At 39.2% G+C, this 23,388-nt stretch overlaps 1 protein-coding gene across 1 annotated transcript in view; it reads left to right on the top strand.

The window, feature by feature from the left end:
- Nucleotides 1–20,102, top strand: part of OSBPL11 (oxysterol binding protein like 11) — a 69,413-nt gene extending 49,311 nt beyond the window's left edge. The window contains exons 10-13 of the mRNA XM_019024675.3: nucleotides 1,381–1,567; nucleotides 10,268–10,450; nucleotides 16,939–17,092; nucleotides 18,379–20,102. Of these exons, the coding sequence (XP_018880220.1) occupies nucleotides 1,381–1,567; nucleotides 10,268–10,450; nucleotides 16,939–17,092; nucleotides 18,379–18,444 (590 nt within the window). The 3' untranslated portion in view covers nucleotides 18,445–20,102. The remainder of the gene's footprint in view (nucleotides 1–1,380; nucleotides 1,568–10,267; nucleotides 10,451–16,938; nucleotides 17,093–18,378) is intronic.
- The last annotated feature ends 3,286 nt before the right edge of the window (nucleotides 20,103–23,388 follow it).

The following is a 23,388-nucleotide window of genomic DNA, read 5'->3' as shown; positions in this document are numbered from 1 at the left end:
CCAGAACCATGTTTTTTGTGAAATGGCTCAATAAACCTTAATTTATTGTTGCCCTTTGTGAAGACTATTAAGAGCAATACAAAAAAAAAAATAGTTGATGTTGCTTTGTGTAGGCTACTTTAGAATCTCATTTTGTCTATTTGCTTATCCTAAAAATTAACTATATTAAAATATTTATCATACACTCGCCCTTATTTGTGAACATTGAGAACTGAGTGCTTAACGAGCATTTATTAAGAGGGAGATGCCATAAAAGTTTGGACTAGTAGTATATATCCACTTCAATATGTGGTCTGTTGATGACACAGGTAATGAGTTTAGAAGGTTAGTAATGTAGCTCGAGTATCCTTAGTATCCCTTAATTGTCTAGTATACAGTGATTATTTATTAATATAGTCCCCTTTTTATAAAACCTTTTAAACCATCTTTAATTAGCATCACTTAATATGGAACAAGCTCCTTTCTCTATTAGAATAATATTTGTTTGAAAACCACCACTATTATCTCTTCTAGCTTCACCATAAATATTTTATAATTTGGCAAACAAAATTATTATGACCATAGTTTTTATAATCAAACAACATTTTTTCTTTCTTAATATACATAGAATAGAATGAAGAACAATTTTTTCCCATTATACTGTCTTAGATGAATGTCTATGACTTTATAACACTGAATATCTAGTTATTCCCAAACTGTTAAAAAGTTATTCATACTAATGATAAAATTTTAGCATACCATTGTCTTAAACTCTGACTGAAGGCCTTTTTTAAAAAATTATTTTTAGGGGCCGGGCACGGTGGCTCACGCCTGTAATCCCAGCATTTTGGGAGGCCGAAGCAGGTGGATCGCCTCAGGTCAGGAGTTCGAGACCAGCCTGGCCAACATGGTGAAACCCCGTCTCCACTAAAAATACAAAAAAATTAGCTAGGTATGGTGGCAGGCACCTGTAATTCCAGCTACTTGGGAGGCTGAGGCAGGAGAATCGTTCGACCCAGGAGTCGGAGGTTGCAGTGAGCCAAGATCATGCCACTGCACTCCAACCTGGGCAACAAGCACAAAAAACTCCGTCTCAAAAAAAAAAATTATGTTTAGGAGCATTAGAGAAAACCCTTGAAATGTTTCCACTGTAACATTTACTGGGCTCATGAACCTCAAATTGATGGAAAGATCATGTCATAGTGAAAGTAAACCTGATTCACTATTGCCTGGTAATGTTGTCAGATATAGTTATAAATGAAGTCAGTTTCATTGAAAGTTAAATGAAGGTTAGGAAAAATAATGATGCTTATTTACTAGACAGGAAAAAAATTAATATGGATTTTTTCATTAGCTGTTTCTTTAAAAAGATGTTAACCACCCTCATGTTTTCACATTCAGGTATCCTTAGTCTGTTGGAGCATGGAGAAGAGTACACATTTTCTCTACCTTGTGCATATGCTCGGTCAATTTTGACTGTTCCTTGGGTAGAACTGGGTGGCAAAGTCAGTGTCAACTGTGCAAAAACTGGATATTCAGCCAGCATCACTTTTCATACCAAGCCATTTTATGGTGGCAAACTGCATCGGTAAGAACATTTTTATGATTATCTACTTCTTATTCTTCCACTTTGATTTTGTATTACAACTCCTTATTCTTTTTCTGCTCTGTTTTATGTGAAGTTGGATTTGTATTAATGTTTATTTCTTATTTAAAATATTTCATCTTTTAAGGCATTCTGAAAATCATGCTCTATTTTTAAAAGTAGTAACATTAAGATATCTACTCTTAAAAATTTTCCTGATGAAGTAACTAGTGAGCTTTACAGTAGAATTTCTAACAAGTGAACATGCAGTCTCTGGCCCAATTCTGCCTTTAAGGGATACAGATTTGGATCTGGACCTCAGTAAAGGCAGCTATAGCTGTAAGTTAGGGTGGAAATATATCTAATCATGAAGAATGGTTCAAGAAGCACAATGATTAAAGCCAGTGTATGTGCTTCAGTAGATGCTTAGGTGGAAGCAACTTGCAGTGATAAATTTCCAGATCCAGCACTTCTTATTGTCAATGATATTGATGTATTTTTTTTTTTGTCATTCATTTTTTTGAGACAGAGTCTCACTCTGTCGCCTAGGCTGGAGTGCAGTGGCACAGTCTTGGCTCCTTGCAGCCGCCTCCTGGGTTCAAGCGATTTTTGTGCCTCAGCCTCCCAAGTAGCTGTGATTACAGGCATGTGCCACCATGCCTGGCTGCTTTTTGTATTTTTAGTTGAGATGGGCTTTCACCATGTTGGCCAGGCTGGTCTCGAACTCCTGGCCTTAAGTGATCTGCCTGCCTCAACCTCCCAAAGTGCTGGGAGCCACCACACCTGGCTAATATTGATGTATTTCTTAGTCACATGTGATTTTTTAGTCATGGGTGGATCACCTGAGGTCAGGATTTCGAGACCAGCCTAGCCAACATGGCAAGACTCCGTCTCTACTAAATATACAAAATTAGCTGGGTATGGTGGCGCATGCCTGTAATCCCAGCTATTCAGGAGGCAAGGCTGGAGGATCACTTGACCCCAGTAGGCAGAGGTTGCAGTGAGCTGAGGTTGCACCACTGCTCTCCAGCCGGGGTGACAAGAGTGAAACTCCGTCTCAAAAAAAAAGAAAAATTGGCCGAGTGTGGTGGAAGGTGCCTATAATGCCGCAGGAGGCTGAGGCAGGAGAATTGCTTGAACCTGGGAGGCAGAGGTTGCAATGAGCCGTGATTGTGCCACTGTGCTCCAGCGTGGGTGACAGAACAGGACTCTGTCTCAAAAAAAAAAAAAAAAACCACAAAAAAAAAACGAAATAGACTTTCCTATTCTTTTTTTTTTTTTTTTTTAAGAGACAGGATCTCCCTATGTTGCCCAGGCTGGTTTTGTACTCCTGGGCTCAAGCAATCCTTGGCTTCCCAAAGTGCCAAGATTACAGGCATGAGCCGCCATGCTCAGCCAACTTTCTTATTCTTGACACCTTTTCTTCTTTGTGCTTACAAATTATTGTAACTAAGGTCTTCTTCATGTCTTTATTTAATGCACATGCCTCCTTCCTCAGACATAGCCTAGTTTTTTTAACTGCTCTCTGCAGTTGGGACAGACACATTATCTGCTGTCTGCATTTGGTATAAATATATTATATTCTACCTGTCTTCCCTTACTCCCTTAGTTTCCACATCTATCTCTCATGCAGCCAAGTGAGCCTGCTTAACTATTCCCCATTCTCATGTCCACCTTCTGTTCCCAGTTTCCACACTCACTTTAGGATGCCTATATATATAGTGTGTGGTGTAATATAAAGATTTTAGGATATGTAGATTACACACACACACACGCACATACATGTATATACATATATCTATATACTTTACTGCATACTAGAGATACAGAGAAATAAAAATAAAGACTATCTTTGCCTACAAGAAGCTTTCAGTCTGAGATTATAATCCAGGATACTATTTTTGGAAAGCATTTGTAAGGCTTTTAGGAAAAACTCATATGTAATAGTTAAAGATAAAGTCTGTCATAATACCATAAAGATGGGTAAGGACAATGGTACTGTGAAGATAGGATTAGATGGTTACTATAGCTAAAAAGTCAATTTTTAGTTCTGATTCATCTGTTAAAGCAAATAAAGAAACATGATGCTCAACATACTTCCCAAAGTCTGATAAAGGAAGCATATCACTTTTTCGAGATAGACAAACTGTTTTCCTGGCACTAAATTCTAAAGGGATTTGTTGCATGTGTCCTTACATAGTGATATCGAGTAACATAATAGACAGTGTCTTCTTCAGTAGCTCTCCATAAAATGTAATTATGCTTCATGTGAATTTTTTATATATACCATGAAACCCAAAGCTAACTTTCAGTCAATAAAATATTTTCTATTTGAAGCTAAGTTAACATAACCAGTGGTTTTCTGGTATCTCAGGGAGCTCTTAGAGACAGGATCTAGAAAATCTAAAAGGCTGATTTGTCAAGTTTTTAAAAAGCGAGAAAGCATATGTTTTATTATTTATCAATTATTCTTACTTTAGAGATGAATGGAACAAGAATGTAAGATTTAGCTCTTTGCTAACTATCTTAAGGGCAGCATATTCTGTATTCTATGTCATTTATTGATACAAGATGTACATAGTTGAGATATTGTAGATTTGGTCAAGAAACCTTTTTTTTCTTTGAAAATAAAATTTTAATTGCATTCTCACCCGCATATAGGGCCATCTCATCTCCATAAGCCTGAGTTGTGGAGAGAGGCAAAGTTTTTATCAAGGAGAAAATTCTGATCTGCTCAAATCCTAGGCAAGTGCTTTGTTGAAATCTTAGATTTCTGTGTTAGAAATATTTTTTAACTTTAAGACAGCCTTTCAATTGCCTCAGTCATAAAGGATCCAGAATTTGACTTGGATTTGGAGAACTTGCCTGATGGTTAAGATATTAGCACCTAGATAGCAACCACAAGAAGCCAGTACCTTAGCCTGTTAAAGGGAATTATTTAATATCTTATTTTTGAATATTTAACTTTGGTTTTGGCAACATTTATATAACTGTTTTTTATAAGATATAATTAACCATTTGGTAAAATTGCTTCTTAAAACCATTCTTGGCCAGGTGCAATAGCTCACGCCTGTAATCCCAACAGTTTGGGAAGCTGAGGCAGGAGGATCACTTGAGGTCGAGTTTGAGACTAGCCTGGTCAACATGGTGAAACCCCGTCTTTACTAAAAATACAAAAACTAGCTGGGCCTGGTGGTGCATGCCTGTAATCCCAGCTACTTGGGAGGCTGAGGCAGGAGACTTGCTTGAGCCTGGGAGGCAGAGATTGCAGTGAGCCAAGATGGCGCCATTGCAAGAGTGAAGCTCTGTCTCAAAAAAAAAAAAAAATCTTGGTTCATAAGGATGCTCATCAAAAGCAATGGTTAGATGATTAGTACAATTTATTTGAAGTGTTTTCATCATCTCAGTCAATGATAGTCCCAGATAAATTAATAACTCAGTTATTGTCAAACGAGAGATAACAAAGTGGTTATTTTTATTTTTTTTATTTTTATTTTTGAGATGGAGTCTCACTCTGTCGCCCAGGCTGGAGTGCAGTGGTGCGATCTCAGCTCACTGCAACCTCTGCCTCCCAGGTTCAAGCTATTCTTTTGCCCCAGCCTCCCAAGTAGCTGGGATTACAGGCATGTGCCACGATGCCCGGCTATTTTTGTATTTTTAGTAGAGACGGGGTTTTGCCATGTTGGCCAGGCTGGTCTTGAACTCCTGACCTCAAGTGATCTGCCCACCTTGGCCTCTCAAAGTGCTGGGATTACAGGTGTGAGCCACTGTGCCCACCCAAAATGGTTGCTTTGAGACAAAGCTTTGCAGGGGACGAGGATATATCAAATTGACATATTCCAATGAAACTAGAGCTTTTGATCACAGCTTTAACTTCTTGTCTACTATTGATGGTCACATTTAAAAATTTACTTAAAACAAGTAAATAAGTGTTTTTATAAATGTTATCTAAAATATCTTACTAGGCTGGGCGCGGTGGCTCATGCCTGTAATCTCAGTACTTTGGGAGGCCGAGTCCGGTGGATCAACTGAGGTCAGGAGTTCAAGACCAGCCTGGGCAACATGGTGAAACTGTGTCTTTACTAAAAATACAAACATTAGCTGGGCATGGTGGCACGCACCTGTAATCCCAGGTACTTCGGAGGCCAAGACACGAGAATTGCTTGAACCTGGGAGGTGGAGGTTGCAGTGAGCCGATACTGCCCCACTGCACTCCAGCCTGGGCAACAGAGTGAGACTCTGTCTCAAAAAAAAAAAAAAAATCTTACTAGCCCCAGGAGGGAAAGGTATTGGTTTTATAGATGAGAAAACTGAGACTCTTTAAGACCCTCAACAGAACTGGTCTGATTCAATAACCATTTCCTTTCTACTCTTAACCAGACAGCTTTTAAAGAATTATCAAGTATTTCAGAATTTCGCTAAGATTAAGAATCACTTTCGGCTGGGCGCAGTGGCTCGTGCCTGTAATCTCAGCACTTTGGGAGGCCAAAACAGGCAGATCACCTGAAGTTGGGAGTTCAAGACCAACCTGACCAACATGGAGAAACCCTGTCTCTACTAAAAATACAAAATTAGGCTGGGCGTGGTGGCTCACACCTGTAATCCCAGAACTTTGGCAGGCCGAGGCGGGTAGATCACAAGATCAGGAGATCGAGACCATCCTGGCTAACACAGTGAAACCCCATCTCTACTAAAAATACAAAAAAAATTAACCGGTTGTGGTAGGAGGCGCCTGTAGTCCCAGCTACTCGGGAAGCTGAGGCAGGAGAATGGCGTGAACCCGGGAGGCGGGGCTTGCAGTGAGCTGAGATCGTGCCACTGCACTCCAGCCTGGGCGACAAAGTGAGGCTACGTCTCAAAAGAAAAAAAATACAAAATTAGCAGGACATGGTGGCACATGCCTATAATCCCAGCTACTCGGGAGGCTGAGGCAGGAGTATCGCTTGAACCTGGGAGGCAGAGGTTGCGGTGAGCCGAGATCGTGCCGAGCCGAGATCGCACCATTGCACTCCACAAGAACGGAACTGCATCTCAAAAAAAAAGAAAAAGAATCGCTTTCCATAACCTAACTTCTTTTGCTTTGTGTTAATCATTGGCGTAACTTTTTAAATATACCTTTCTTACGGTAGTTTGGTACAAGCTTTTACTTTTAAATTCCTAAGCTCTGCATTTGTATCTTCTGTTTATGCAGGAAGTCTGTTTCTGTTACATGCTGCTGCATGTAAGCAGAATGACAGATTTGAATCGGAGCAGAATTTTATTTCTTCGGGTTATTTTCTCAATTTCCCTTTGTCCTGTAAAATATTTCTCTGAAGTACCTAACTTTTATTTGTATATCATAGCTACAAAATAATGGTAATGTCAGACCTCAGGTCAAGCTGTTTTAAGGAAATTTGTACCTAGAAGTATTGGGAAGAACCGGACTTTGGAGTCCTTTAGACATGTATTCAAATCCTGAGTCTATTATTTACTAACTACAAGATTTGGGGGCCGGGTACGGTGGCTCACACCTCTAATCCCAGCACTTTGAGAAGCTGAGGTGGGAGGATCGCTTGAACCCAGGAGTTTAATACCATCCTGGGCAACATAGTGAGACCCACTCTCTGCAAGAATAAAAATTAAAAAGTTAGCTGAGCATGATGGCACATGCCTGTAGTTCCAGCTACTCAGGAGGTTGAGGCGGGTGGATGGCTTGATCCTAAGTGGTCAAGGCTGCATTAAGCCGTGATTTCACCACTGAAGACCAGCCTGGGTGACGGAGCAGGACTTTGTCTCCAAAAAAAATAATACAGAAAGAGATTCGGGGCACCTTACCTAAATTTTTGAGCCTTAGTTTCTTCATCTACAGAAATGGAATAGTCACAAGGCTTGACAAATAATTTATGTAAAATGCCCAGCATATTTTAAATGTTCAAAAAATGTTAACTCCCCCTCCATGCACACATTGGCACCCTTTTGTGTGTGTATGCTTTTGCTCACTCTTATGCTATGTAGTGATAATATAATTGAGGTTTTGTTTTCTCATTCATTAATTCAGGCAACAGTTATTAAGCACTTACTGTTTATCAGGCATTCTGCTAAGTGCTATCTGGGGCTATAGAGATGAGACCCATTCCATGCCTGTTAAAGAGCTTGCAGTCTTGGGGAGGGGCAAGGATGGCAAACCAATAATAACATTACTGTGTGATCAGTTCCCTAAGGACATACAATGGAAGTAAAGAGCTCAGGCCATTAATGACACCTGTTTTTGTAAATTAAATTTTATTGGAACACAGCCATGCCCATTCATGTACTTGTTTCTGTCTGCTTTCATGCTACAGTGACAAAGTTAAGTAGTTTCAATAGAGATGGTCTGGCCTGAGAATCCTGAGATAGTTACTTTCTGGCTCTTTATGGAAGAAGTGTGATGATTGCCTTACACTGTTGTGAAGAATTGTTATAAGCAAAGTGATGAGGCCTTCCTCCTCCTCGTGCTCCTTTGCAAGTTCCTCATGGCCTACCTGTAGTATATGTGATTCCTGTCACCTGCCCCACTTCTCTTCATGCTGTTTTTGCTGTGTAGCTGCTCTAAACAATACGGACCCTGTAATACCCAGCAGTCATGAACAGGGCCCTAAGATTGTCCATTGGAAAGCCTTATGGGAGATAACAGTAACTTGAGAGATGCGCTATGGTAGTAAAAGAAAGATCAAGTGAGGAGCTGATTATCTTAGAATATCATTCTGGGTGTATGTGGATGGGAAACAGACTAAATAAATGTTCAGTGTCACTTCTTCATATCCTGTTTGATAGAGATAAATTTTCAAGTAAGGGAAGGATGTTGGCAAGTGGGATCAGAGAGGAAGCATGCAATGACATCACAAGAAACATTCACACTGGCAAGAAACCAGGGCAGTTATTTAAGTGTGTATGCTTTGAGGCATAACCCAGAATTCCCATTCCTGCTGTAATCAAGTTGACTGATAGTCGTAGTGTTCTTTGTGTCCAGTGAACTACAACTATACAACTACTCTTTTTTTTTTTTTTTTTTTTTTGAGACAGAGCCATCCTCTGTCGCCCAGGCTGGAGTGCAATAGTGCAATCTTGGCTCACTGCAACCTCTGCCTCCTGGGTTCAAGCAATTCTCATGCCTCAACCTCCTGAGTAGCTGAGACTACAGGCCTGTGCCACTACGCCCAGCTAATTTTTTGTATTTTTAGTAGGTAAAATTACTCTTAACTCTTGATTGTGAATGTTTGATTTGCTCCTAGATTCCAGAGATCTGGTTTATAAATAATTTGCTTATTGGGCTCCTTACACCTCTGCCTTGAGCTGAGTTCGCAGACCACTCGCTGCAAAACTGAAACTGGACTCCCTGAATTCTACTTTGTGCTTCTTGTTCCCTTAGCTTATGCTGGACAGATGATACTTGGGATTCCTGAACTGTCACTTGAACCTCTAGGCTTTGGTCTTTTGGATTTCCTTTTGAATCTAGATAAGCCATATTCTCTTGTACACTGATTAGACCCTAACCTTTGCCTATCATTCCCTAACTTCTGAACCTCTGTCTAATCTGACCCTGTTGTTATCTGTGTCCTAGAGTGAACATAAAATACCTCACTAAAAATAATTACAGTCCAGGCACAGTGGCTCATGCCTGTAATCCCAGCACTTTGGGAGGCCGAGGCACGCAGATCACCTGAGGTTGAAGTTCAAGACCAGCCTGGCCGACATGGCAAAACCCCATCTCTACTAAAAATACAAAAATTAGCTGGGCATGATGACGCATACCTGTAATCCCAGCTACTCCAGCTACTTGGGAGGCTGAAGCAGGAGAGTCACTTAACCCAGGAGGCAGAGGTTGCAGTGAGCCAAGATCACACCACTGCACTCCAGCCTAGGCAACAGAGCAAGACTCTGTCTCAAAAATAATAACAATTACACCTGTTCCGATTCCTAGCCTGTTCCTATTGATGTATTTGTGCTGCATCAATACAGCTATCTGCTGATAAACAGCCATATATATAGCTATTATATATATATATATATATATATATGGCTGTGGTGACTCTTCATTAAACTTCAATAGCAGTAGTGTTTAAGGTCTCTCTGAGTTCTATGGTGATAATGATAGTTTTTGTAGACCAGTGCTCTTTTAAGTTTTCTCTTTTGGCAAGAGAATTTTAAACATTTTAATGTATTATTTTATGTTTTTCTACCTCTTATTGGTTTGTGTGGTTTCTAAATTTAAAATTAGGCTTATGTAGTTTAGTACGGGATTGATGTATCCAGAACTTCAAATGTAGGGATGCCAAATATTTCGATAAGTAAAATTAACTAGTTAAAAAAAGTTAAATAGATTGTAATGTTGTAACACTTTTAGACTAATAAATATTGATTTTTTCATATTTCTATTTAGTTTTAATATTATAGTTTTGTTTGTAGCAAGCATTTTAAAGATAACATTTTGACATTAATGATAATGAAGTCTCTGATTTGACTCCTGGCCTTTTTTCTAAAGATTACAATTGATATTATTTGAACAAATTATGAAGGAAGCTGTCTTAGGACATACAAAGAATCTAACTTTGGCACTGACATATTGAAGTGAGGTATATAACTAATTTCAACAGGATTCACAGGCTGTGTTCTTGGGTTTCAGATCTAAGAAACAAACATGATATCACTTATTAGAGCATATCTTTCTTTTCTGTCTGCTTCTAGGGTTACAGCTGAGGTAAAGCACAACATCACCAACACTGTGGTATGCAGAGTGCAAGGGGAATGGAATAGTGTTCTTGAGTTCACATATAGCAATGGAGAGACAAAGTATGTGGACTTGACTAAATTGGCAGTGACGAAGAAAAGAGTGAGACCTCTGGAGAAGCAGGATCCATTTGAATCCAGGTATGTCATCCTTGCATCTATCCAGGAAAGAGTCAGATGCTCTGCATCTTAATCTAAGCCTTTTCACTAACTGGTGACCTTGGCCAAGTCACTTCACAGGTTGCATCAGCTTTGTAAATTGAAAGCATTAGTCTGATCTGATGTTAAACCGCTTGCCAGCTGTGAGATTCTTTGATATACAGTCACATTTTAGTAAAAACCAAACATTGTAAATGGAGCAAAAATATTAAAAACATTTACTGTCAAAGAATTACTGTGTGTATCATAAAAACTTTATCATAAAAAATTTTGTTATATTATTAACAAAAAGTCAGGCACCCCAATACAAAAACTGGGCAAAGGATGTAAAGAGGTGGTGCAAAAATATCGGAACATCTTAAATGGTCAACCAAGGAAATGAAAAATTGTTTAGGGTAATTAGAATTCAGAGGTAAAAATTAATAAGACAAATTAGTTTTTAAAATAATACTTCTTTGGGGAAAAGGTGTGAGCAAATGGGCATTTTCATGCTGCTGATTAGATGTTAAACCAGTGCAATCTTTGTAGAGGTTATTTTGGCAGTATGTGTCATAGACCTTGAAAAATAAAGTGGATCTATATGTGTTAATAAGGTACAGCTTCCAAAATGTGTTGACAGTGGTTGCTTCTGGAAAAGAGTACTGGGATCTGGAATAGGAAAGAGACTTAATTTTTACAAGATTCCTATTTGTACTGTTTAAATTTTATGTCATGAGGGACATAAAATGTCCCTCTATCAATTAAAAATAGAAAAAAAATATACAGGGAACCACTAAACATCTTACGTTAAGATCACATAAATAGAACCAAACAATTTCTAACTAGGTGTGAAAAAGGATTAAATGTCCACAATCAAACATTCAGAGTGGGTCAAAAAATACAGCAATAATGAATTTTTAAAGAATTCTTACAGGGATTTATCCTAAGGAGAGGGTCTCAAAGTTTGCTTTGCAGACCCCTGTTGGGTCCTTGAGACCTTTTCAGGGCATCTGCAAGTTCACAATTTTTTTATAACAATACAGAGATATTATTTACCATTTTTCACTCTGTGGGCTCTTATGATGGTGCAAAAGGAATGCTGTGGGTAGCACTGGTGGGCCTTAGGACTAATCTAGGCAGTGGCACCAAACGTCACAAGCAGTCATTATATTCTTCACTGCCATGTACTCGCATGCCCCTTTCTCTTAAGATGTCCTTGAAAAAGCAATACAAATTATTAGTTTTTTTAAAATGTGGATTACTGAGTACATGTCTTTTTTTTTTTTTTTTTTTTTTGAGACAGGGTCTCACTCTGTCACCCAGGCTGGAGTGTGGTCGGGCGATCTCTGCTCCCTGCAACCTCCACCTCCTGGGTTCAAGTGATCCTCCTGCCTCAGCCTCCTGAGTAGCTGGGACTGCAGGCATCGACCACCACGCCTGGCTAATTTTTTGTATTTGTAGTAGAGATGGGGTTTCACCATGTTGGCCAAGCTGGTCGTGAACTTCTGACCTCAAGTGATCCTACCACCTCAGCCTCCCAAAGTGCTGGGATTACAGGCATGAGCCACCGTGCCTGGCTGAGTACATGTCTTATTAGTATTCTGTATGACAAATTGGGAATATAAATAAGTATTTGTGCTGGCTACCAAAGAAATATAGTAGTTATCTGGAGGAAGAGCACTTGTAAAATTTTTTGAGTTACAAGCAGAATTAATCACTTTGTTCATGAAATACCATGTTTACTTAAAAGAATGATTGATAGACAAACTATGGTTCTTCTAATTTCAATGTTAGGTAGACATTTTTCTTGTAAGTGAAAGACGTGAATGTGATACTTAAAGAAAAACAATTGATGGTATGTTACTAATAATAAAATTTGAGCTTCAAGGCAAAATTAGAATTTTAGAAAATTGTATCTGCCACCATGAACTTGAAAACTTCTCAATTAGTTTTCTGGTGAACTTGGTGCTGATATTATTGAACGTGATTTTTTAAAATATTGTATAGTATGTCAACATCTGGAAGATCTGCATAACTCAATGAACCAGTATTTTTCAATGACTAATGCATGATATTACAGAATCATGCATGGATAAATGATCCATTCAGGATGCACATTAGACCAGTGGATTTCCATATAAGTTATTTGAAAAAATATTGACATTCTTAAATTTTCCACATTGCAACTAGCCTTTTTAAAATTACCAGTTGTCGAGTTTTGAAACAGTATGAAAGAATTGAATTATTTGAAAAATCTGTAAAAATATGTCTTCTCTTTTTCAAACTGTATCTGTGTGAGGCCAGATTTTTTTTTTTTTTTTTTTTTTTTTGAGATGGACTCTCACTATGTCACCTAAGTTGGAGTGCAGTGGCATGATCTCGGCTCACTGCAACCTCTGCCTCCTGGGCTCAAGTGATTCTCATGCCTCAGCCTCCCAAGTAGCTGGGATTACAGGTGCACACCACCACACCCAACTGATTTTTTTGTATTTTTAATAGAGATGGGGTTTCACCATGTTGGTCAGGCTGGTCTTGAACTCCTGATCTCAGGTGATCCGCCCACCTCGGCCTCCCAAAGTGCTGGAATTACAGGCTTGAGCCACCATGCCCGGCCCAGATTTTTCCTATATATACTTTAAATCAATATATCACCACAGATTGAATGTATGGGCAGATAAAGAGATGCTTCTGGGCCGGTGTGGTGGCTCATGCCTATAATCCCAGCATGTTGGAAGGCCAAGGCGGGTGTGTCACTTGAGGTCAGGAGTTCAAGACCAGCCTGGCCAACATGGTGAAACCCCATCTCTACTAAAAATACAAAAATCAGCCAGGCATCTCTACTAAAAATACAAAAATCACCTGGCGTGGTGGCGTGCACCTGTAGTCTCAGCTACTCGGGAGGCTGAGGCGTGAGAATCACTTGAACCCAGGAGGTGGAGGTTGCAGTGAGCCGCCGTTGCACCACTGCACTCTAGCCTGGGTGACAGAGCCAGACTGTCTCAAAAAAAAAAAAAAAAAAAAAGATGCTTCTGAATTTTATTTGCTAAAATTTTGTAATGAATTTTATAGTTTCTATATACATGAGGGATATTGCTCTGTTCTTTTCTTTAGCGGAAGGTTTTGAATTACAAATTACGTATGTTTAATATATAGGGCTGTTAAGGTTTTCTGTTTCTTCAGTGAGCTTTGGTAGTTTGTCTTTCAGGGAATTGGTTCATTTCAGCTAATGTGTCAAATTTATTGTCATATAGTTCCTAATATTACCTTATTTTTTTATCTGTGTAGGATCTGTAGTGATATCCCCATACTTATTCCTTATATTTGTAATATCTTTTTTCTCATCAGTGTGACTAAAAGTTTATTAATTTTACGCAAAGAACCAGATTTTGGCTTCACTGATTTAATCTATGTTTGTTTTCTTTCTCATTGAATTTTGCTCTTTTATAAAATCTCTTTTTTTCTCCTTACATTGTAAATAATGTGCTTTTTTTTTTTTTTTTTTTTTTTTTCCTAATTTCTTACAATGGAAGCTTAGGTTAGGGGTCAGCAAACTTTTTCTGTAAAAGGCCAATTAATATTTTAGCCTTAGTGGACCAAATAGCCTCTCCCACAGCTACTCAACTCTGCCCTTATAGCATGAAACATCCATAGACAATAAGTCAATGATGAGACATTGTTAAATTGCAATAAAAAATTATTTACAAAAATGGGCTGTGGGCCATAGTTTGATCCCTGGTTTAGCTCATCAATATTTTTTTCCTAAATGTTTAATGCTGTAAATTTTCCTCTGAGGACTGCTTTATTTCTATCTGATGACTTTTTATGTGTTTTCATTTTGAAATATTTTCTTATTTCCTTTGTGGGTTTTTTTTTTTTAACTCATGAACTTATTTGCAAATGTGTTGGTGATTTCTAAATGTTTAGAGATTTTCCAGCTAGCTTTCCATTATTTATTTCTAATTTAGTTTCATTTTGGTCAAAGAATATACTTTGTATGATTTTAATTCTTTATTTAGGTTTGTTTAATGACTCTGAATATGTTCTGTCTTGGTAAATGTTTCCTTTTTTTTTTTTTAAGACAAAGTAGTGTCTTACTCTGTCGCGCAGGTTGGAGTGCAGTGATGCAGTCTCGGCTCACTGCAACCTCCACCTCCCTGGTTCAAGCGATTCTCATGCCTCAGCCTCCCGAGTAGCTGGGACTACAGGCGTGTGCCACCACACCCGGCTAATTTTTTTATATTTTTAGTAGAGATGGGGTTTCACCATGTTGGCCAGGCTGGTCTCAAACTCCTGACCTCAAGTGATCCACTCAGGTCGGCCTCCCAAAGTGCTAGAATTATTCATGAGCCACCGCACCTGGCCTTGGTAAATGTTTCATGTGCCCTTGACACGAATGTGTATTAAGCCCAAGAGTTTGAGACCAGCCTGGGTAACATGGCGAAACTCTGTCTCCACAAAAAATATAAAAATAAGTTGGATGTAATGGCATGTGCCTGTAATCCCAGCTACTCAGGAGGCTGAGGTGAGTGTGTTCTATAAACGTGAGGTCAAATGAGTTGACAGTATTTTTCTAGTCTTCTGTAGTCTTACAGATTTTCTGTGTATTTATTCTATCAGTTGAGTTTAGTTATTGAGATTGGTTATTAAAATTACCAATTACAATTGAATATTTCACTTTGTAGTTTTGCAAGTTGTTACTTCATTTTATTAGAAGTTCTGTTATTAGGGCAGGCACTTATATTTAGGATTGTTATGTCTTGATGTTTCTGTTTTTGTTTTAATGTCTTTCGTTATTTATGGAGAATTCCTTATAAATTCATTTTTATGTTTGAGCCATCTCATGTATCATATTTTTTCAAAAGGAAATTTGATACTTGATTTTCAGAAATGTGTTAGGAAACCTTTTGGAACCATTAAGATACATATGTAGCCTTAATTCTTTAAACTATAAGATCTTTGGCATACTATCCAGCACTTTGGGAGGCCGAGGTGGGCGGGTCATTTGAGGTCAGGAGTTCGAGACCAGCCTGGCCAACATGATGAAACCCTGTCTGTACTCAAAATACAAAAATTAGCTGGGCATGGTGGTGCACGCCTGTAGTCCCAGCTACTCAAGAAAGTGAGGCAGGAGAATTGCTTGAGTCCGGGAGGCAGAGGTTGCAGTGAGCTGAGATGGTGCCACTGCACACTCCATCCTGGGTGACAGTGAGACCCTGTCTCAAAAAAAGAAAAAAGAGAAGAGACGAGAACAGAAGAGAAAGAGGGAGGGAGGGAGAGAGAAGGGAGGGAGGGAAGGGAAGGAAGAGAAGGAAGGGGGGAAGAAAGAAAGGAAGAAAGAAAGAAAAAACATGTTTAGTAACTTTCTCGAGTAGTACAGTCATTACCATAAATAAGTTTTAGAATATTTTCATCCTACCGTAAGATCTCTCATGTTCATTTACAGTTAATCCCTATTACCCCCAGCCCAGAGAACCACTAACTTTCTGTCTCTATAAATTTGCCTTTTCTGGATATTTCATATAAATCATACAATGTGTGATCTCTTATGCCTGGCTTATTTCCTTAGTATAACGTTTTTGAGGTTCATCCATGAAGTATTAATTGCATGTATCAGTGGTTCATTGCTTTTTATTGCTGAATAGTATTGCACTGTATGGATATATCACATTTTGCCTATCCATTTACCAGTTGGGGGCAATGATGAATAATACTGCTGTGAACATTCTCCTACAAGTCTTTGTATGGACATTTATTTTCATTTTTCTTGGGTAAATACCCAGGAGTGGAATTGCTGGGTTTATGGTAGTTTTATGTTTAACTTACTACATTTTTTTCACATGTATATCCAGTTGTCCCAGCACCATTTGTTCAACAAACAGTTCTTTCCCTAAAGAAGTGTTGTGGCAGTTTTTTGTTTTTTTTTTTTTGCTTGAGATTTGTTAAGCTTCCCTCTCCCTGAGCGTGGCCTAGAAACACTCTGGACAGCGAGTTAGAGCACTCATAAGACTCCCCTCATTTGTTTCCTTTCTCAAGGATCACTGCCCTGCACTGCCTTTTGCTCAGTATCTGAAAACCACTATTGTATTATATGTTGCCTGGTTTCCTGGTTGATGAAGGCAGGAAAATAAATGTGTTCCCCATTATTTCATCATGTCCAGAAGCACAGTTGGTCTTGCTTACATTTCAACTTTGAAAATTTACTTCTCTTTTTACTTGTTAATTTCTAAGTTTTCTAAAAACAAAAAATCCTCATTTTATAACCTGGAAAAATACAAATTATTTTTAATTTAAAAAGAAGCAGAAGGAGCAGCATCCTGGACATAACCATCAGCAAGCACAGTATCATTATTCTTGGAATTCATAAGCATGACATTGTAGATGTGATTTAGGAAATGTTATTTTATAAAATTATTGTAATTTTGAGGGTATTGATTCTATTTAATTATCTCTTTTAAAGAATGCTTGTAAAATGTGTGGTTTTTGGATTTCAGGCGATTGTGGAAAAATGTGACAGACTCGCTGAGAGAATCTGAAATTGATAAGGCCACAGAGCATAAGCATACCCTGGAAGAACATCAGAGGACTGAAGAAAGGCATCGTACTGAAACAGGCACACCTTGGAAAACCAAATATTTTATTAAAGAGGTATGCTGTACATGTCTTCAAGATAAAAATGTATCTACTTGGTTGAGAACTTTAGCTTACTAGGCTTTGTTGAATTGCTATCACTTATACATCTTTATTTTTAAAAGTAGTATGGCTGTATATAAATACCAACTGTTTTTGAGACCAGCCTGGGTAACCTATAGCAAGACTCTGTCTCAAAAAAAAGGCAGATATACCAGGAACAGATTCTAAGAAAGAAGAGTTTCTAAGTGAGAACATCTATATATCATTAAAAATGAGCTAGGGGGTGGCCAGGCTCGGTGGCTCATGCCTGTAATCCCAGTACTTTGGGAGGCCGAGGCAGGCGGATCACCTGAGGTCAGGAGTTCGAGACCAGCCTGACCAACATGGAGAAACCCCCGTCTCTACTAAAAATACATTAGCCAGGTGTGGTGGTACATGCCTGTAATCCCAGCTACTCGGGAGGCTGAGACAGGAGAATTGCTTGAACCCAGGAGGCGGAGGTTGCAGTGAGCCAAGATTGCACCATCGCACTCCAGCCTGGGCAACAAGAGTGAAACTCTGTCTCCAAAAAAAAAAAAAAAGAAAAAATGAGCTGGGGGGCTTGGCGCGGTGGCTCACGTCTGTAATCCCAGCACTTTGGGAGGCCAAGGCGGGCGGATCATGAGGTCAGGAGTTTCAGACCAGCCTGGCCAACATGGCGAAACCCCCATCTCTACTAAAAATACAAAAATTAGCCGGGTATGGTGGCACGTGCCTGTAATCCCAGCTACTCGGGAGGCTGAGACAGGAGAATTGCTTGAACCAGGGAGGCGGAGGTTGCAGTGAGCAAAGATTGTGCCACTGCACTCCAGCCTGGCTGACAGAGCAAGACTCCGTCTTGGGGGAAAAAAAAAAAAAGGAAAGAAAAAAAATGAGTTCTGGGGTGCCAGTGGAGACAGGGAGAACGGTTAGTACCTTCCCGATCATTTCTCTGTACTCCACCTGCTGCCCATAACTCTGTGAGTGAGGCTCAATCTGTAGCATCTTGGCGAAATTGGCAAAATTGCTACAAATGGTTCTTGCAAAATTAAATGTTCATGGGTCACAAACTAGATCCTCCCATACCATGCCTTCTCACCTAAATCCTAGCTAAACCACAGGCATTGTTTGATGTCTTAATCAGGAAGACTTTATTCCTTCACAAAAACTTGTTTTTGAATGTGAAAATAGAATTCCATTTCAGTGAAGGTGTTGCTTCTAGTTTTGGTTACTGATTTTGATAATATTAGAGGGATGATTCTTTATCTTTTTATTTGTTTCAGGGAGATGGCTGGGTTTATCATAAACCACTTTGGAAAATAATTCCAACAACACAACCAGCAGAGTGACACATACTATCTAAAACTCAACCAAATGAGGTTCTTCTCTGTTTACCCTAAATCCTCCCAGAATGGAGTCATTGCACTGAGTGACCTGCTTCCTGATTAATTGCGCAGACTGAAACTAGCTAAACCTGAATGTACCTACTAGGGCACCATAATACTGCAGCAAGACCAAAGTGGTAAAGAAACACGGTGGACCTCTTACCAACCTGTTCATGTGATGTGAGCAATACCATCTTAAAACTTGTTACCTGAATCAGTAGATGAATCTTTTATCCAGTTCTTGCTCCTAAAGTTAAGTTTGAATCCCCTGTTTTTGCACAGGGGCAGCAGATACACACAACAATGAGAACTCAGTGACTTTGATTTCTTTGTAGTGAAAAGTGAAGTCTCCGTTTCAGAGTTTGTGTCTTTCTTTCTGTCCATAACTGAAGTATTCACTACTCTTGTAAACCAACCAAGAGGAGGAGAAAGATGACCCAGAAGTGGATTCAGCCATTGTGCCTGAAATCAGTGTTTAAAAAAAAAAAATCAACCAGGTTGTGGTAACAAGGCATTCTATTTCTTCAAAAAGACTGTATGCCTGTGTCTGAGGAACTTACCCATTATCCACCTCTGTTGGAACTCTCTTTTAAAAAGTACATTTATAGATTGATCAGAGTTATAACCATGGAGAATTTTTTCTTCTGAGCATTTTAATATACTTGAAAACAACATTGACTTGAAAAATTTCAGAACATTTTTCAGTACCTAGTTTTATTAAATATTACACTTGAGAGACACTTTTTAAAAATGTGTTAATGTCAATATGATGAGATTTTAGCCTTTCTCCAGAACTAAGGCATTAAAGAAAATAGCAAATATTTAAAAATAAAACTGTTACTTTTTTCCTTCTTTCTTTTCACCTTTAGGTTAATATCCAGTATTATGTGTTATCCCTTTGGATAAGTATGCTTTATTTTACCTCTGTTAAAAATTAAAATAAATGATTCTATTCATATTTGTCAGTAATTCAAAACTTATATGTGTAACTGAACGCGCATGTAAGGTATGGTTTTATTTTTTTTTTTTTTGAGGAAATTTAAATGCTAAAGAAACAACGAAATGAAAAGGTATCAGGAAAAAAAGATCAGGAAGTTGTATTCAGGTACAAATCTTTTTTTAAATAAGTATTTTGTTGAGGTTGAAGAATTGCTGGCAATTAAAAGAATAGAGCTAATTATGGCTTTCATCATTCACTCATATATTTATTGAGCACCTACTTATGATGGTGCTCAACACTTGTTACTGCAAGCTACCTTAATTTCCCAAGAGTGGTGCCTTACTCTGTTTTTTCTGATATGGTCTTCCAATCAGTGTGTGTAACATACCTGTTGTTTATCAGCCACTGTAGGTGGCTGTGTCTGTTGCATCATCATAAGAAGTTTAAGCTTTGTGCTCTGATAAATTGTGTTCTGTTAAAGAGGTTAGTAGGATGAAAACAGCAAAACAATTTTTTCAACAAATTGTAAATTATAAGAAAAAGAGTTGGTTTGTGTACAACAATTTTAATGATTCCCTTGTTCATTTTTGCTGTGAAATGCACTGAAAAAAATCCTCAAAATGAGTTATAGTTCCTGTGTTGGGAAAATTGACAAATAATAAAACTAGAGAACAAACAATAATGCTTCTGTCTCTTTTATGAATGGAGACAAATAGAAAGTTTATATTCAGTAGAGTTATTGCCCTGTTCATTTGAGAGGGGCATGGATTTTCTGTTTAAGTCCTTCAGGAATCTTCAGTGAGGTGGTAAATTTAATAAGAGTTTCTAAAAATTGAAATGTTTAACTTTTAAATATTCTGGAGATAGAAGAAGAATATAAAATGAAACCAGGCTGATCTGCATGCAGTGGCATTTACAACTAACTGATCACAACCAATTATAGATTCCTTATTTTGTTGATTGTGAGGCAGAGTCTGACTCTGTCACCCAGGATGGAGTACAGTGCATAGCTCACTGCAGTCTTGACCTCCCAGGCTAAACCAATCATTCCACTTCACCCTCCCAAGTAGCTGAGACCACAGGCACACACCACCACAACCAGCTGATTGTTGTACTGTTTGTATAGACTGGATCTCACTATGTTGCCCAGACTGGTCTTGAATTCCTGAGCTCAAGCAGTCCTCCCACCTCAGCCTCCCAAAGTAGTGGGATTACAGGTGTGAGGTACCTCGCCCAGCCCCAGTTACAGATTTCTTTGTTCCTTCTCTGCTCCCACTGCTTAACTTGATTAGCCTTTAAAAAAGAAATAAATAAAAATTTTTAAAAATAAAATGAAACCAGAGATTTTTGTTTCATTTGAACTGTTTGAGTGCTGTGTCCGCTTTCACACTGCTGATAAAGACATGCCCAAGACTGGGAAGAAAAAGAGGTTTAATTGGACTTACAAAGTTCCACACGGCTGGGGAGGCCTCAGAATCATGGTAGGAGGCGAAAGGCACTTCTTACATGGTGGCAGCAAGAGAAAATGAGGAAGATGCAAAAGTGGAAACCCCTGATAAAACCGTCAGATCTCGTAAGACTTATTCACTACCACGAGAACAGTATGGGGAAAACTGCCCCCATGATTCAAATTACCTCCCACAACACGTGGGAATTGTGGAGTGGAAGTACAATTCAAGATGATACTTGGGTGGGGATACAGAGCCAAACCATGTCAAGTGCCCATTTATTTCTTTGGATTGTTGAGCCATTTTAAGAATTACTGAAATATTAGTTTTAAAGTTATTATGGAAAGTAATACATTTATGAGTAATGAAATCTCCCCCACATTATTGGGTTGAACTCTTTGACAAGAATGAATTGTTATGCTTTGGGCTGACTGTTTTACCTTCTCCCTATCTAATTGCCTTCCCACTGCAGGGCCCAGAGAGTAAGGAAGGAGCAACATCTGCTTCCAGAAGCTGCAGCTTACACACCTCACGAGAGCTAGAGGCTTTTTCTATTTTGATTTTTTTTGTCTACACCTTGGTACTATTTGGCTAGGGAAACAAGTCTTTGTGGCAGTTGTGCCATATTTGTATCTCTTTCATTTGGGCCAGAATTTTAAAGGTACACTTCCTTCTGGTGGTTAGTGATTGTGTTAAGAAGTCCAAGACTGCTAGGCATCGTGGCTGATGCCTGTAATCCCAGCACTTTGGGAGGCTGAGGTGTGCGGATCAGGAAGTCAGGAGTTCGAGACCAGCCTGGCCAACATGGTGAAACCCCGTCTCTACTAAAGATACAAAAAATTAGCCAGGCATGGTGGCTCATGCCTGTAATCCCAGCTACTCGAGAGGTGAAGCAGGAGAATCACTTGAACGCGGGAGGCAGAGGTTGCAGTGAGTCGAGATTGCACCACTGCACTCCAGCCTGAGCAACAGGGCAAGACTCCATCTCAAAAAAAAAAAGAAGTCCAGAAGTCCAGGGTGGCCGGCCACAGTGGCTCATGCCTATAATTCCAAAACTTTGGGAGGCCGAGGTGGGTGGATCACCTGAGGTCAGGAGTTCGAGACCAGCCAGAGCAACATGGCAAAACCCCATCTCTACTAAAAATACAAAAATTAGCCAGGCGTGGTGGCGTACGCCTGTTAGTCCCAGCTACTCGAGAGGCTGAGGCAAGAGAATCACTTGAACCCAGGAGGCAGAGGTTACAGTGAGCTAAGATTGTGCTACTGCTCTCCAGCCTGGGCGACAGAGACTCCATCTCAAAAAAAAAAAAAAAAAAAAAAAAAAAAAAAAGTCCAAGACTGGAAGTAACAAAAAGAGAGTGTTCCAGCCATATATTTGGGCTTTTAATTTTTTTTCTCATGGTGATGACACTATAGCTTCTGCAAAATATTTGTATTTAAGCCCCCAGTCATGTTCCAGTTAGACAGTTTTTAAGCCTCTAAAGGTAATTTTTTATTGTATATTCGGTAAGTTATGGCATATCCGTATTGATTCACTGAACTCAGTACGTTATGGTCATCATTATCTCCAATATCTGGTTGTCACCAAAAACAATAAGTAGTACTGAATTTCTCACCCCACACACAATTCTAGTCCTTATGCTTAACTCCCACTACGAATGTCTACTACTTGATTAATAACTTCTACAGATTCTTAGAAGGACTTATTAAGCGAAAAGACTGTACTTTTGTGTTTTTATTTTTGCTTGTTAATATTTCCTTAATTTAAAAAATGATTGCCGGGTGTGGTGGCCCATGCCTGTAATCTCAGCACTTTGGAAGGCTGAGGCAGGTGGATCACTTTTTGAGGTCAGGAGTTCGAGATCAGCCTGACCAACGTGTTTTGTTTTGTTTTGTTTTTTGTTTTTTTTTTTTTTTTGAGACAGCGTCTCACTCTGTCGCCCAGGCTTGAGTGCAGTCGTGTGATCTTGGCTCACTGCAACCTCCGCCTTCCAGGTTCAAGCGATTCTCGTGCCTCAGCCTCCCGAGTAGCTGGGGTTATAGGCACGCGCCACCATGCCTGGCTAATTTTTGAATTTTTAGTAGAGATGGGGTTTCATGGTGGCCAGGCTGGTCTTGAACTCCTGGCCTCAAGTGATTCGCCCGCCTCGGCCTCCCAAAGTGCTTCGATTACAGGCGTGAGTCACCACGCCCAGCCGAGTTATTGTTATTCTGAATATAGTCATCATATTTCTCACTTCTACAGAAGCATCCTCAGTGAGTTTTATTGGGTGGGAAAATGACACCCTCATCCACATGACTCTCCATTCCATAGAGGGACACAACCCTGTCTAGCCAAACCCAGAAGAACACAGGTGCTTATACAACTTTTCTCAGAGAGTCAAGAAAACCCAAAAGTGGTCTTTGGGCTTACCTTAAATCTGAATGGAATCTACCACTATGAGATGGTTATAATAGGGACACTATCGTTTGCACAGGTGTTACAGGAAAGGGGTCCCAATCCAGAACCCAAAAGAGGGC

The sequence above is a fragment of the Gorilla gorilla genome, chromosome 2 (assembly GCF_029281585.2).
Source record: "Gorilla gorilla gorilla isolate KB3781 chromosome 2, NHGRI_mGorGor1-v2.1_pri, whole genome shotgun sequence".
Classification (NCBI taxonomy): domain Eukaryota; kingdom Metazoa; phylum Chordata; class Mammalia; order Primates; family Hominidae; genus Gorilla; species Gorilla gorilla.
The sequence above is the reverse complement of the archived record's forward strand: the minus strand, read 5'-3'. Positions and strand labels throughout refer to the sequence as shown.